Source organism: Panthera uncia, chromosome E1 (assembly GCF_023721935.1).
Source record: "Panthera uncia isolate 11264 chromosome E1, Puncia_PCG_1.0, whole genome shotgun sequence".
NCBI classification, from domain to species: domain Eukaryota; kingdom Metazoa; phylum Chordata; class Mammalia; order Carnivora; family Felidae; genus Panthera; species Panthera uncia.
The window spans coordinates 47,609,691-47,624,034 of record NC_064814.1 but is presented as its reverse complement, the minus strand read 5'-3'; the positions used below and the strand labels follow the sequence as shown (position 1 = coordinate 47,624,034).

The 14,344-nt window shown below is 47.0% G+C and overlaps 2 protein-coding genes across 4 annotated transcripts in view; one reads left to right on the top strand and one right to left on the bottom strand.

The window, feature by feature from the left end:
* The window catches only part of LOC125927612 (60S ribosomal protein L31-like), a 48,205-nt gene extending 39,879 nt beyond the window's left edge, over positions 1 to 8,326 (bottom strand). The window contains exons 1-2 of the mRNA XM_049638110.1: positions 8,311 to 8,326; positions 5,814 to 6,012 (exon numbers count right to left, since the gene is read on the bottom strand). Of these exons, the coding sequence (XP_049494067.1) occupies positions 5,814 to 6,012; positions 8,311 to 8,326 (215 nt within the window). The remainder of the gene's footprint in view (positions 1 to 5,813; positions 6,013 to 8,310) is intronic.
* Positions 1 to 14,344, top strand: part of TOM1L2 (target of myb1 like 2 membrane trafficking protein) — a 121,245-nt gene that overhangs the window by 43,419 nt on the left and 63,482 nt on the right. The window lies entirely within an intron of this gene.

The window sequence follows — 14,344 nt, the reverse complement described above, 5'->3', positions numbered from 1 at the left end:
GTGTGTGCGTGCAGGGTGTTGGGGGCCTCACGGAGCGGAGGCAGGAGGTTGTTAAAGGAAGGAGGTAGCCTCCTGTGTTCTCTTTTGACCCTTTTCATTATGTGAGCACGCATTTTACCTTCTGGTGATTAGTATGCACATAATATTTCATGCTGCCTGTTTTTCATTTAGCATTCCTTTACCGATTTCCACTTAGCCACGAGGCCAAAGTATTTATCATTTTAAAAAGCCACGTAGCATTTTTGCCTTATTGATGTACCCTCGCTGCTTGGCCATCGTCTCATTTGTTGGGAGTAACGGAGTTTTTCCGCAATTAGGCATCTGCAGAATCAGCTCTCCCCTCCCCCTAACTTATTTCCTTCGGGGCATACTGCTGGGTCAAAGTTATGAATGGTTTTATGCCTTTCCTACTGAATGTTCTTTTCTTTTTATTAGGGAAATTTTCAGACATGTACAGAAAAGAGAGGCTGTGATGATGAACTCACACATATTAGCAAGTTTGGATAGCTATCAACTCGTAGCCGATTCAGTTCATCTACACCGCCCTCCCCCACCCCATCTCCTTTCCTGGATTGTTTTGCAGTGAACCCCAGACATCATATAATTGCATCTATAAATACCTAAGTGTGTGTTTCTAAAGGATAAGGAACCTTTTAAAAGTATACTCATAGCTTCATTATCCCATCTAAAAAAATTAACCAAAATTCCTAATGTAAAATATCCAGTCATCAGGTGAAAGATTAAGATTCCCCAATACTTTCTTTTTTTTTTTTTTAATTTTTTTTTTTTAATGTTTATTTACTTTTGAGACACAGAGAGACAGAGCATGAACGGAGGAGGGTCAGAGAGAGAGAGAGGGAGACACAGAATCTGAAACAGGCTCCAGGCACTGAGCTGTCACCACAGAGCCTGACGCGGGGCTCGAACTCCTGAACCGTGAGATCATGACCTGAGCCGAAGTCGGACGCTTAACTGACTGAGCCACCCAGGCGCCCCTCCCCAATACTTTCTGTGACCATTTTCAGGAGACCAAATGGCTGTTTGCAACGGTGTATACAGGAGGGAAGGTTTCACTTGATAAGCGGTTCGGAGGCTGGGATTGCTTTAGGGAAAAGGGTGCCCTGCCTGCGGGTCCTGGCCTCAGAGAATGCGAGAGGAGAGGCCTCTTTCCAGGGCCTCTGCTACTTGTCTTGTGCGATTCGTGCTGCACGTGCTACACGGGGTGATAGGTGCTATGCGCCCGTTGCTCAGGCTTCCTCGGATAAATCTGACTGCACTGCTGTATCCACACACCAGCCTGACTTGGGTGCGATGTGCAGAAAACGTCAGGCTCATTTCTCCCTTTGGACTCCGCTCCATTGAAGAATGAAATATCCTCATGCTGTTTCTTCGGTGCTAAAGAAGCTAGATAGATACTATGTTTCTTTTTCTACAATAAAAATTCCTAGATGCTAGGAAAATGCCTATTCCCCATTGGATTCCCCACATGATCATCTTATTTGCATGTTTCCCTTGCCAGGCTTTGTTTGGTATTATTCAAGGTGACCCAGTTAGAGCCACTGTTTAAAGTCACGTTGTCATTAATAAGTTATACAACCTGTGTGTGATAAGTCTGTTAGCTCTGAATATTGTACGAGTAGGAATACATGCTGTGTCTGGTCTCTTCTTCATATTTAAATATGGTTACATTTAAATGTAATCTCCCTGTTTGTTCTCAATGTTGATATTCCTGATTTTTCTATGTTGATGGATAGGAGCAATTTCCCAGATGATTCAGAACCCTGTTGTATCTGTCTTTGGAATGCTAATCACATGTGTATATCATGTCCGCACCTCCCCTGTGCCAGCCCAGCTTGCTCTCTGTTTGCTCCTTCTTGACTAGCTGGGGCCCCTACTAGGTGGTGAAAACCGAGTCATGGGACACCTGGGTGGCTCAGTCGGTTGAGCGTCTGACTTTGACTCAGGTCATGATCTCGCAGTTCGTGAGTTTGAGCCCCACATCAAGCTCACTGCTGTCAGCATGTCAGCACAGAGCCCACTTCAGATCCTCTGTCCCCCTCTCTCTGCCCCCAACCTGTCCCTCCCCTGCTTGCACTCTCTCAAAAATAAGTATTAAAATAAATAAATACATACATACATACATACATACATACATACACTGGTTCAAAAGAAAAACCAAGTCATGAGTAACCCAGTCTAGGAAAAGGGGGAGTTAATAGGCTTGGTCAGGATGCAAATGCCTTTTAGATCTTAGGGTAAGAGGGCTTTTATTCTTAGGGAAAATAGTCTCTAGAGTCAATAAAAAGGTTTACGTATGTTCAGGACAGCCTTATGCCTGGTGCCTGGCTTTTTTTTTTTTTTTTTTTTTAATGTTTATTTATTTTTGAGACAGAGAGACAGAGCATGAACAGGGGAGGGTCAGAGAGAGGAAGACACAGAATCCAAAGCAGGCTCCAGGCTCTGAGCTGTCAGCACAGAGCCAGACGCGGGGCTCGAACTCACGGGCCGTGTGATCATGACCTGAGCCGAAGTCGGACACTTAACTGACTGAGCCACCCAGGCGCCCCTGGTGCCTGGCTATTTTTGATGGAAGAATTTAAATAACTGGGTTTTAGTTTTGGTTATGAACTTGCATTTTATTTCTCAGTCTGTTGCGGTACAATATTCCCTTTCTTTGTTTATAAAACAATAATAGAACTCATTAAAAAATTTTTGTTGTTTATTCATTTTTAGAGAGAAAGCACAAGCTAGGGAGGGGCAGAGAGAGAGGGAGACAGGGAATCTAAAGCAGGCTCTGTGCTGTCCGTCAAAACCCGATACGGGGCTCAAACTCATGAACCGTGAGATCATGACCTGAGCCGAAATCAAGGGTTGGACACTTAACTGACTGAGCCACACAGGCGTCCCTGATGACAGAACACGTTTTAAAAGATATGTCTCTATGCCAGATACTTCAAGATACTGATTATTTTCACTTTTTTTTCTATTTCTCTCCCAGGCCTTATATCTGGTGCATCTTTTTTTTGTTTGTTTTAAACAATTTTTTTTAAACAATTTTGTTTGCTTTATGCCATCATAAAATGCTTCTATGTGATTTTAATAATGGCTGTATGATACTCAGTTGAGTTGATAAGTGTACCATAATTTCCTTAGCCATCCTTTTTCGATTTCATATTTGAGTTTTGTGAGTTTTATTTTTTTTAAGTTTATCTATTTTTTCGAGAGAGAGGATGCAGGCATGTGTGTGTGAGCTAGGGAGAGGCAGAGAGAGAGAGGTAGAGAAAAATCCCAAGTAGGCTCCATGCTGTCAGCGCAGAGCCCCACACGGGGCTCAGTCCTACTAACCGTGCGGTCATGACCTGAGCCGAAATGAAGAGTTAGATGCCCAACCGACTGAACCACCCAGGCGCCTCTAGTTTTGTGAATTTTAAATAATTCTGTATTGAACATGTGCCTGTGTGTAGCCTTTTCCCCTTGTTTCAACAGCTTTGGTGAGATACAATTCCCATAGTAGGCAATTCACCCATTTGAAGCGTACGAGTCGGTGGGTTTTTTTTCTTTTTAATTTTTTTTTTAACGTTTTATTTATTTTTGACACAGAGACAGAGCATGAACGGGGGAGGGGCAGAGAGAGAGGGAGACACAGAATCGGAAGCAGGCTCCAGGCTCTGAGCCATCAGCCCAGAGCCCAACGCGGGGCTCGAACTCACAGACCGCGAGATCGTGACCTGAGCTGAAGTCGGCCACTTAACCGACTGAGCCACCCAGGCGCCCCAAGTTAGTGGTTTTTAGCATATTTGCAGAGTTGTGTAGCCGTCACCTCTATTCAGTTGTGGAACAATTTTATCATCCCATACACATTAGCAGTCAATTCCCGTCTCAACCCTAGGCAACCACTAATCTACTTTCTGTCTCCATAGATTTGCCTCTTCTGGACATTTTGTATACACGGACTCCTACAACCTGTGGTCTTTTTTTCCCATTAAAAATGTAACATGGAGAACCCGGGTGGCTCAGTCATTTAAGCGTCAAGTCATGATCTCATGGTTGTGAGATCGAGCCCACTTCAGGCTCTGCACTGGTGTGGTGCCTGCTTGAGATTCTCTCTCTCCCCCCCCCACCTCTGCCCCGCCCCTGTGTGCATCGAGTACATTAAGTGCATTAAGTGTACATTAAGTGTACATTGTTGTACAACCATTTCTACCGTCCATTTCCAGAACTTTCTCCTCTTCCCAAACTGAAACACTATATCCATTCAACACTAACTCCCCATTAACCTCCCTGCTGCTGCTGGCACCCACCCTTCTGCTTTCTGAGTCTATGAATTTGACTATTCTAGATACCTCACGTAACTGCAATCATAAAGTATTTGTCCTTTTTTTTCTTTTTAATGTTTATTTTTGAGAGAGAGCAGGCGAGCAGGGGAGGAGCAGAGAGAGGAGACAGAGGATCTGAAGCAGGCTCCACGGTATCAGCTTAGAGCCCAGTGTGGGGCTCGAACCCACAGACTGTGAGAACATGACCTGAGCTGACGTCAGACACGTAACCGACCGAGCCACAGTATTTGTCCTTTTATGTTTTGCTGCTTTCACTTGGCATAATGTTTTCTAAGTTCATCCATGTTGAAACACATATCAGAATTTCGTTCCTTTGTATTGCCAAATATTATTCCATTGTATGGATATGCCATATTTTATCTTTTTATCACTCAATAGACGTTTGGGCGGTTTCAACTTTTTGGCTGTTACATTAATGCTGTCATGAACGTTCATGTACAGGTTTTTGTGTGGACATAACGTTTTCATGTCTCTTGGGTGTGTATGCCTATGAGGAGAATTGCTGGGGTGGGTGGCTTTTTTCTTTGAGATGTTTCTTTTAAGTGGAGTCCTAAAGAGATTATTAGGTCAAAGGATTAGAATCTTTTACAGCATACCGCTTGATAGCTATTGTCCAAGTTGTTTTTCCAAAGAGTTCTTAAGTGTATGCTACCTTCAAGAACCTGATGTTCTGGTTTCACATCAGCCTTCCTAGCAGTGCGTGTTATTCTTTTAACAGTGTGTTAATTTAAGAGTAAGAATTTAACTTTATTGTTTTACCGGGGCTGTTTTTTATTAGCCGCTATGCCTCCCAAGACAAGGCCTCCAGATGGTAAGACTAGCTTATAGTTGAGCCTTACTCTGCTGGGTTGCCTTTGACTGCTCCCCACAAATGCCTTTGACTGCAGGGAGAGTGTTTCTCTTTACCTAGTTCTGAAGGACAGCGCTTTGCAGGAGTTAGTCAAAGCACTCTGGCTTTACTGAGCACAGCAGGAGTGAGCCCGGGGGAACTTTGGGGAGTCTTTCTCCCAGCTTGGGCTTGGAATTTTGTAATCGCTCTTTGAGGCAGAAAGAAGACCTTCCTTTTTAGTTTGGTTCAGGATGATGCTTGTGGTCTCTGGCTGGTCTAGTAGGCCGATTGGTGCCTGGCCAACAGAGTGCAGCCCTGTCACGGTCCCTCTAGGAGGGACTTAGGGTGGCCTCCTCAGCCTCTGCCTTGAAGACTGTTACCCCCGCCTCTGCCCTCTGCACGCGAATTCGGTCTTCCCCCAGGTCCACGCCGCGGAAGGCGTGTGTTAAGAATTGTAGTTCATATTCCCCACACTCTCCCTGTGTGCTGGGTTCCCCATCTGGTGTTTTGTATCAGTCACTCTAATCTTCACGACCACTCCGCTGAGGCGTAGCAACTCTTTGGCCCCCTTTCATGGCAGACCGAACTGTAGTTCAGAGAGTTTAAGACCTGTGCCCAGGGTCGAATGACCCAGGACTGATGCCTACAACACCAAATTCACAGCCATGCCCTTGACCAAATGCCCTTCCTGTCTCCGCTTTTCCACGGAGCCGGTCTGGTAACCTGCCCCTGCTTCCTGCCGGCAGTCTCTGCGCTCCAGTACAGCCCCCACGCTGCTACCGGAGGGGTCTGTGTCAAACGCAAATATTCTTGTCACTCGGGTTGGAAAGGCCCGTCCGTTGCCTCCTGCGGAAAGCGCACACTCCTTACAGAAAATGAAAGGGCTCTCCCAGCTGGCCTCCTGTCACTGCTTCCCTTCACCACAGCCCGGCGTTTCTGTCCTCACATCTTTGCTCGCTGGTGCTGCGGGCGGGCGAGGACCCTTCCTCCTCCTCCAGATTCCTGCCGTTTCGTTTCACAGGCCCTTCCTCCCCTCTCTCCAGCGTGATTAACTATTCCCCCAGTCATCTGTTGCCCATCAGTCTTCCTATTTTCCTCCCTCCCGCACACTCCTGTTGGAACACTCCCCACATTCTGTACTGGCTGCTTATTTGCAAGTCTCCTGCCTGGTGACCTCCTTAAGGGCAGGGGCTCCGTCTTGCTTATTTTTCTGTCCCACTCCAGCACAGTGCGGGGGGGGGGGGGGGGGGCCTCTCAGTTAAAGTTTTTGAATTAAACTGAGAAGCCTTAGGGTGGCCTTGCATGTTCCCGCTCCCCGAGGGCTGGCATTCAGTCTCCTCGAGGACGTAGGCCTCCATAATCAGGAGTCGCTGAGCACGGGCAGCACACACAGGGAGTGAAATTTGCAGGCGCGCCTGTCTGCTCTCAGGGTGCACGGCCCCTTGAGAGGCACTCTGGGGAAGAAGGAATCAGCAGCATATCTGCTCTGCTTTAAGGCAGCTCTAACCTTAGCACCAGCTCCCCGGGGACCTTTTCTCTTCCCCGTGGTCCACTGGCCCACCTGCCTGGCTGTTACGAGAGCAAACTGCTGGGCTGGCTGGGCTGGGCCCAGCCCACTACCACACCCTCCTCCTGGCCCGGGGCCTGGCCCTGGCCCTGGCCCCTGCCGAGACCTCTCCTCCCCCCAGTTGCCCACTGCCACCCCAGCCCTCAATCCGTGTCTTCCCCCAGCTCCTCTCTCGCACACTCGTTTAGTCCACACATAAAATATTCCAGTAAGTACAAAGAAGAGAACACATCAAACCAGTGGCTCTGCTTCTAGAGAACACACCCCGAATGCATTTTAAAATCTGTGGATCCCTCTCAAGGGAATTCCAGTTAAAAAAGAACTTGGATCAGCAGCCCCGGGCCTGTGTGGCTAACAAGCTTCTATTTTCTCTGTTGTTTGGCTGGCCTGAAGGACTCCTTTGTTTGGGGAGTGGGAGCATGTGGTGTCCTAATTAGGCCAGGGCGTGGAATTGTGGCTCAGACAGAGCTGCCCTTTGGAATTGAGCTCTCCAGACAGGAGAAGAAGTTCGGGATGTTGTGGGTCTGTGCGTCTTTAAAGAAAACAGATCAAAAAGAAGGGAAAACTAAACGCAGTGTGGTATTCTGGATCGGATTGTGGACAGAAAGGGGCATGAGTGGAAAACTGGAGAAATCCAAGTCTGGTCTGGAGTTTCGTTAATAGTACTGTGCCAGTGGTAATTTGTAGTTTTGATAAATGGACAGTGGTTATGTAAGAGGTTAATATTCGCAGAAACCAAGAGAAGGGCATATAGGGACTGTTTGTATAATCTCTGCAACTTTTCAGGAAAGATAAGATTATTCCCATGTTAAAAGTTTATTTAAAAATTTAAAAAAGAAGGGAAAAAACGGATCCAGCAGCTAATTGGACTTGACCTTTCTTTTATCAGCACTCTGTTTTACATTTCAGACCCCAGGAGTCTTTTAAGCCCTCATCTGTGTGGTCAGGAGGGTTCCTGCATCCAGGAACTCCTGAGGCCACAGGCTTTTCTTTGCCCCACCATCCTCTGTTTGGGGATGAGTCCAAGTCCAAGGTGCGGTCTACCAGGAAGACCTGGGTCATGACAGTGCTGCTACCTGCCAGCTATGCACTGTTGGACTAGTCACCAGTCTGGGCTTGATGATACTCTTCACCTGTTAGAATGGGGCTACTCTGCCCGGAGGGGGAGGGGAGGGTTAAATAAGGTAACACAAGTGAAGAACCTGGCCCAAATAGAATGTTGTGCCTGGTAGACTTTGGATTTCTTTCTTTTTTCTTTTCTTTTCTTTTCTTTCTTTCTTTTTCTTTTTCTTTTTTTTTTTTTTTTTGGTGATAGAAATGAGAGCTGGTTTCCTTGAAGACTTGAGAGCAGTATTTCAGTGCTAGCTTTGAGGGCAAGAAGCTGTCATTGGGAAGCTAGCAGCAACATTGTACCCCCCCCCATATCTCCCTCCCCATGCCCCATTTCTAGAAGTCCAGGAAATGTGATACCTGTTTTGAGTAACTCATGGGGAATCTTCTTACTGGATGGCCTCTCACACCTCTTGGAGTTTTAACATTTGGATTCCTCAGGAAATTGTGCCGTGGCTATTCTTTACCTTGCTGGTGGGCCATGCTGTTTGGGGGCTTCCTTCTGGAACAGGAGCCCCTTGTGGCTTCTGGGCATGGAGCTCTCCTGGCTCAGAAACTCAGAAAACAGGAAGGCTGGAGATACTTGTATGATCCTAGGGCACTGAATCTGCTGGGCACAGCCTGTGGATAGCTATTTACCTGTAGGTGGCAGTGGTGACACAGAAATGCTGAAGGAAGGGGCGCCCAGGGGAATGTTAGCAGAATCCCTTTCACAGAAGCTGCAGTAATAATGAAAGCTGGGGCGCCTGGGTGGCTCAGTCAGTTGAGTGTCTGACTTCGGCTCCGGTCATGATCTCGTGGTTCATGAGTTTGAGCCCCACATCAGGCACACTGCTCTCAGTTCAGAGCCCGCTTCACATCCTCTGTCTCCCTCTCTCTCTCTCTGCCCCTCCCTGTGCTCGCTCTCTCTCTCTCTCCCTTTTTCTGTCTCTCAAAAATAAACAAACATTTAAAAAAATAATAAAAGCAATAGCCATTATCACGGCTTGTGGAGGAATGAAAGTCTGTATCCTAGGCTCTGTCCAGTGCTTTGTATGTGTTGTTTGGTCTCACAACAACTGTTGTGAGAAGTGCTGTTATTGGTATAGCACTTTATCGATGACAGAAAGGCTTGGACAGGTCAAATTACTGCCCTGGGGTCACACAGTAAATGGCAGAACTAGGATTCACCAAAGTCTGAGTTCAAATCCCCTGTTCACTCTCCACTCTCCACTATGATGGCCCATTTCTCCTGATTCAGAGTCCAAAGGGAGAACACAGAAACAGCTGGGAACCTAGTTCCACTTTTGCCAGACTGCCCAGGGCCTATCACCCAGGGGCCTTGGAAGGGTTTACAGTGATCATCCGACTTCTAAAAGGCCCTCATCAGCATAAGGTTGGGCCTTCCCGAGGAACTGAAGATGCCCTGCCTTCATGCAGCTTCGGGTTTAGATATGGAGCCAAGAATATATTTATGGCTCATCAAGCCAGTGAGATTGGAAGAAACTCTTAGAATGCTAGCATTAGAATGGGTTTGAAAGCTCATCCTTGCATAGACTGTGCCTTCAAGTGCTGGGAAGCTCCTCTCAGGGCATCACTTGGGGATGGTATGAAAGGAGGCTCTGGAAAGGTTATGGGATTGGAGCGAGTTAGCTGGTGTGAAGGCTTTACAACCAGGGAAGTCTAAGGTGATTTCTTCAGGGCTGGAGGCAGAGATACAAGGCCCCTTGGATTGCAGAGTCCTCTGGATTCTGGTGTACTTCTTGCTTTTACACCCTCCCCGGCCCCGCCCAGCAGATAACCTACTTTTCCGTGCTGTGAGTACTCAGATGGGTCTTCTCTTCAGCTTTGTTTGTTCTTACAGCATATGATCAGGTTTTGTAAAAGTGTGTGTTAGCCCAAGAATGCCCATTTTCACCAGCTTCTCTTCACCAAGGTACTGGAAGTGCTAGCCAGAGCAGTTAGGGAGGAAAAAGAAATAAAAAGCTTCCAAATGGGAAAGGAAGTAAAATTATCTCCGTTTGCAGATGACATGACCTTGTATGTAGAAAAAAAACCTAAAGACTTCATGGGGAAAAAAACACAACAAAAAACAACTAATAAACAGATTCAGCCAAATGGAAGGGTACAAAATCAACACTCAAGAATCAGCTGTTTCTATACAATGAACAATCTAAAAAGGAAATTCAGAAAATCCATTTATAATCACATCAACAAGAATAAAATCCTTAGGAATTATCAAAGAGGCAGAGTCTTGTACACAAAAACTACAGAACATTGTTAAGAGAAATTAAAGAAAACATAAATACATGGAAAGACATCCCATATTCATGGATAGAAGACTTAATATTTTTAAGATGATAATTCTACCTAAAATGAGCTACAGATTCAATATGGCCCCAATCAAATTCCACCAACATTTTTTGCAGGAATAGAAAAATCCATCCTAAAATTCTTATGGAATCTCAAGGGATTCCAAATAATTAAAACAACCTTGAAAAGGAAAGGCATTTGGAGGACTCACACTTCCTGATTCCAAAACTCACTGTCATCAGAACAGTGAACAATGTGGTACTGGCATAAGGACAGACCTAGACCAATGGAATAGAATAGAGAGCCCAGAAATTAACCCTCTCACATGGTCAATTGATTTTTGACGAGGGTGCCAAGACCTTTCAGTAGAGAAAGGACAGTCTTTTCAACAGATGGTGCTGGGGAAACTGGATATCCACTGACACAAGACTGAAGTTGGACCTTTACCTTATTCCATAGGAAAATTCAAATATGTCGAAGATATAAGCATAGAGGTAAAACTATAAAAGTCTTAGAAGAAAACACAGGGAAATAGCTTCATGACATTGGATTTAGCAGTGATTTCTTGGCTATCACACCAAAAGCATAGGCAACAAAAGAAAAAAGTAGGTGAATTGGACTTAATCAAAATTAGGAACTTTGGGGCATCAAAGGACATTTTCAAGAGAGTGAAAAGACAGCCTGTAATGCCTTGGTGGCTCTATTGGTTAATCCAGTTTTGGCTCAGGTCATGATCTCACAGTCCTTGAGTTTGAGCCCCGCATCAGGCTCTTGTGCTGACAGCTCAGAGCCTAGAACCTGCTTCAGATTGTATCTCCCTCTCTCTTTGCCCCTCCCCAACTTGTGCTCTATTTCTCTCTCAAAAACAAATAAATGTTAAAAAAAAAAAAAGCAAAGAAAAGACAGCCTATAGAATGGAAGACAATATTTGAAAAATATACATCTGATAAAGGATTAATATCCAGAATATGTAAAGAGCTTATGCAGCTCACCAAGATGACGTGACCTTATGTGTAGAAAATCCTAAAGATTTCGTGAAGAAAGAAAGAAAAAAAAAACTTTCAGAACCCATAAACAGATTTAACAAAACTGCCTAATTCAAAAATTGGCTCAAATAGACATTCATCCAAAGAAGGTATACAAATGGCCGATAAACATGTGAAAAGGTGCTTAACATCACTAAGTCACTAGGAAGTGCAAATCAGAACCATGATGAGACATAAAATAACAGGTGTTGGCGAGGACGTGGAGAAGTTGGAACCCTTGTCCGTTGCTGGTGGGAATGTAAAATTATGCAGCCACTGTGGAACACAATTTGGCAGTTCTTAAAACATTAAGCATAGAATTACCATATGATCCGTAATTCCACTTCCGGGTATATACCCCAAAGAACAGAAAGAAGGGACTCAAACAGCTGTCTGCACACCCATGTTCTTAGCAGCATTCACAGTAGCCAAAAAAGGTGGGAGCAACCCATGTGTCCATCCACAGGCGAAGAGATACCCAAAGTGGGGTATATTCATGCAACAGAATATTACTCAGCCTTAAAAAGGAATGAAATTCTGATAACCTGCTACAATGCAGAATAGCCTTGAGAACATTATGCCAAGTGAAATAAGCCAGACACAAAAAGAGAAATAGTGGATGCTTCCACTTCTCCGAGGTTCCTAGAGTCCTCACATTCGTGGAGAGAGAAAAGCACAATGATGCTTGCCAGGGGCTGTGGGGAGGGGAGTGAGCAGACAGTGTTGAATGGAGACAGTTGCAGTTTGGGAAGATGAGGTTCTGTGGGTGGACGGTGGTGGTGATGGTTGCACAGCAGTGTGAAATGTACTTCGTGCCGCTGATCTGCACACTTTCAAAAGGCTAAAATGGTGAATTTGATGTTCTGTGTATTTTACCACAAAAAAAAAAAAAAAAACCCACTATTACCAAAAAAGAAGAAAAAGGACACATCGGCCAACACACTGTCAGAATGGGGTGGGCGGCGAGGAGCGTGAGGGTCAGAGATCACGCCGGCCTGTTGGCTCACTTGTCAGGAAAGCTAACGCCCAGAGAAGAAACGGGAGTAAGTAGTCCCGGGAGCTCAGCGTCCACAGAGGCCGAGCCAGCATCGCTTGACTCCTTGTCCTCCTGTGGGCCAGGAGCTTCGTGAGGGCGGACTCTAGGCTGTCTTGCCTTCCTCTGTGTCCCCAGTGTCCACCATTGGTAGCTGTATAGTACATTTGTGGCGGCTGGATGACTCTGTTGGCTCTCCTTCCCCTGAGTTAGTGTTCTCAGCCCTGGCTGTATGACGAGCCACCCGGGGGGAGCTGTTAAAACATGTCCGTACCTGGCTTTGTGCCCGAAAGGTTCGGATCTGAAGGTGTGGACTGGGACCACACCAGGAATATTTGTAAAAAGCTTCTGGGTAATACCTCCTGCCCTCCTTGGAGCTCTCTCGCTGGGGTGTGTGAGAGAGAGGCGTGGTCGCTTCCTCCGGGCCGTCACACGGTCACTGGCTGGTTCTTTCTGGTTTATCTTGTCAACGTTTGTGTTCTGCTTAAAGAAGCTGCTGTTGTCTGTCACAGTGTGTGCGCAGGGTGCCATGAATTTCCTCCCGGCTCCTTGGCACCAGGGCACAGGTATCAAAGCCACCCAGAGGGCTGTGGTTGTCCTCTTACAACTCAGACTGGACTGTACCTTAACCGACTGCCTGTCTGACTCTCCAGACCCCTCTCCCATTATACTGACCTCTGAAGGTAGCGTCTTCGTCATCTGCAAGTGCAGTGCATGGCATGACTCGGGCTCTGCCAATCTGGAGCGAAGGGCACGGGCACCGTGGGGTTTTATTTTGCCTTCAAGTTACAGAGAAAGCTGCCTCACAATAGTCTACAGGCTGACCAGACATACTTTGTATACCTTCTTCTTGTCCTGTTACCTTCCTTTAGAGGGGTGCGAGAGGAGCAGGGACAGCTGTCACAGAAAAGGACATCCTATAAAATAGGGATGAGTATTTGGAATTCATTCTCTTGTCTCTCCGGTGGATGGGGAGCAGCTACAATTAACATTCACAAAGCATGTTAGGAATTTGAAGCAATAGACAATAATGGCTCTGTGTAGAATGTCAGGATTGATTTTTCTTTCCACCCGACTGGTATATGCCAACCTGCCTCACTAGCATGTAGTAATCGAGAAGGTTCATCTCCTATTATTGGTGCATATTATCAGAGGAGCTTCCTGCCCACCCCAACCCCCTTTTCTTCTTCCTCAATACCTGGCATGAAAGAACCCTGAATGATGTTCCTTTGTGCCAGTGCCTCTGGGCTGCGACCCACACTCTTGATGGTTGGGGAGGTAGATAATTTGGCTATTTTTTCTCCATTCTCACCAAAAGGATGTTGCTGAATGCAAAATGCTAAAAGCCAGCCCTCTTTTGCCTTCTGGTGCTAGCTGCTCTGAAGTCACTATATTTAACATCAAAGTGTAGACAGCAGCAGCCAAGAAACCAAGCCACTGGATTGTGAGGCTCCTCCCAGCAGGACCGCCTGGGATTTCAGACTGTGGGGGTGGGGGTGGGGGGACAGAAATACCAAGCCTGAGAGAACACGATCATTGCCGTCAGGGTCTAGGCTTCAGGGCATCCTGGCTCCCAGCTTCCACCTGGCTGGAGGCAGCCTTTTGTGAATGGAGAAAATGCCTTGTCAATAGCTTTAGGATAATATACTGTCTTGCACTGAAGGTTTAATGGGAGCTGTGTTTGCTTCTGCCCAGCTCTGCCCATCCCAGCCCTGCCCTGGCCTTTCCAGCCCTGCCCTGGCCTTACCAGCCCTGCCCTGGCTTCCCCAGCCCTGCACTGGCCTCCCCAGCCCTGCCCTGGCCTCCCCAGCCCTGCCCTGGCCTCCCCAGCCCTGCCCTGGCCTTCCCAGCCCTGCCCTGGCCTCCCAGCCCTGCCCTGCCCTGCCCTGCCCAGTCCTGCCCTACCCTGCCCAGCTCTGCCCTGCCCGATCCAGTCTGGCCCAGTCCTGTTCAGCCCTGCGCAGCCCTGCTCAACCTTGCCTTGCCCAGCCCAGCTCTGTCCTGCCCTGCCCTGCCCTGCTCAGCCCAGACCTGGTCTGCTCTGCCCTGTTCTGCCCTGCTGAGCCCAGCCCTGGTCTGCCCTGCCCTGCCCAGCCCAGCCCAGCCCAGCCCAGCCCAGCCCTGCTCAGCCCTGCCTTGCCCAGCCCAGCC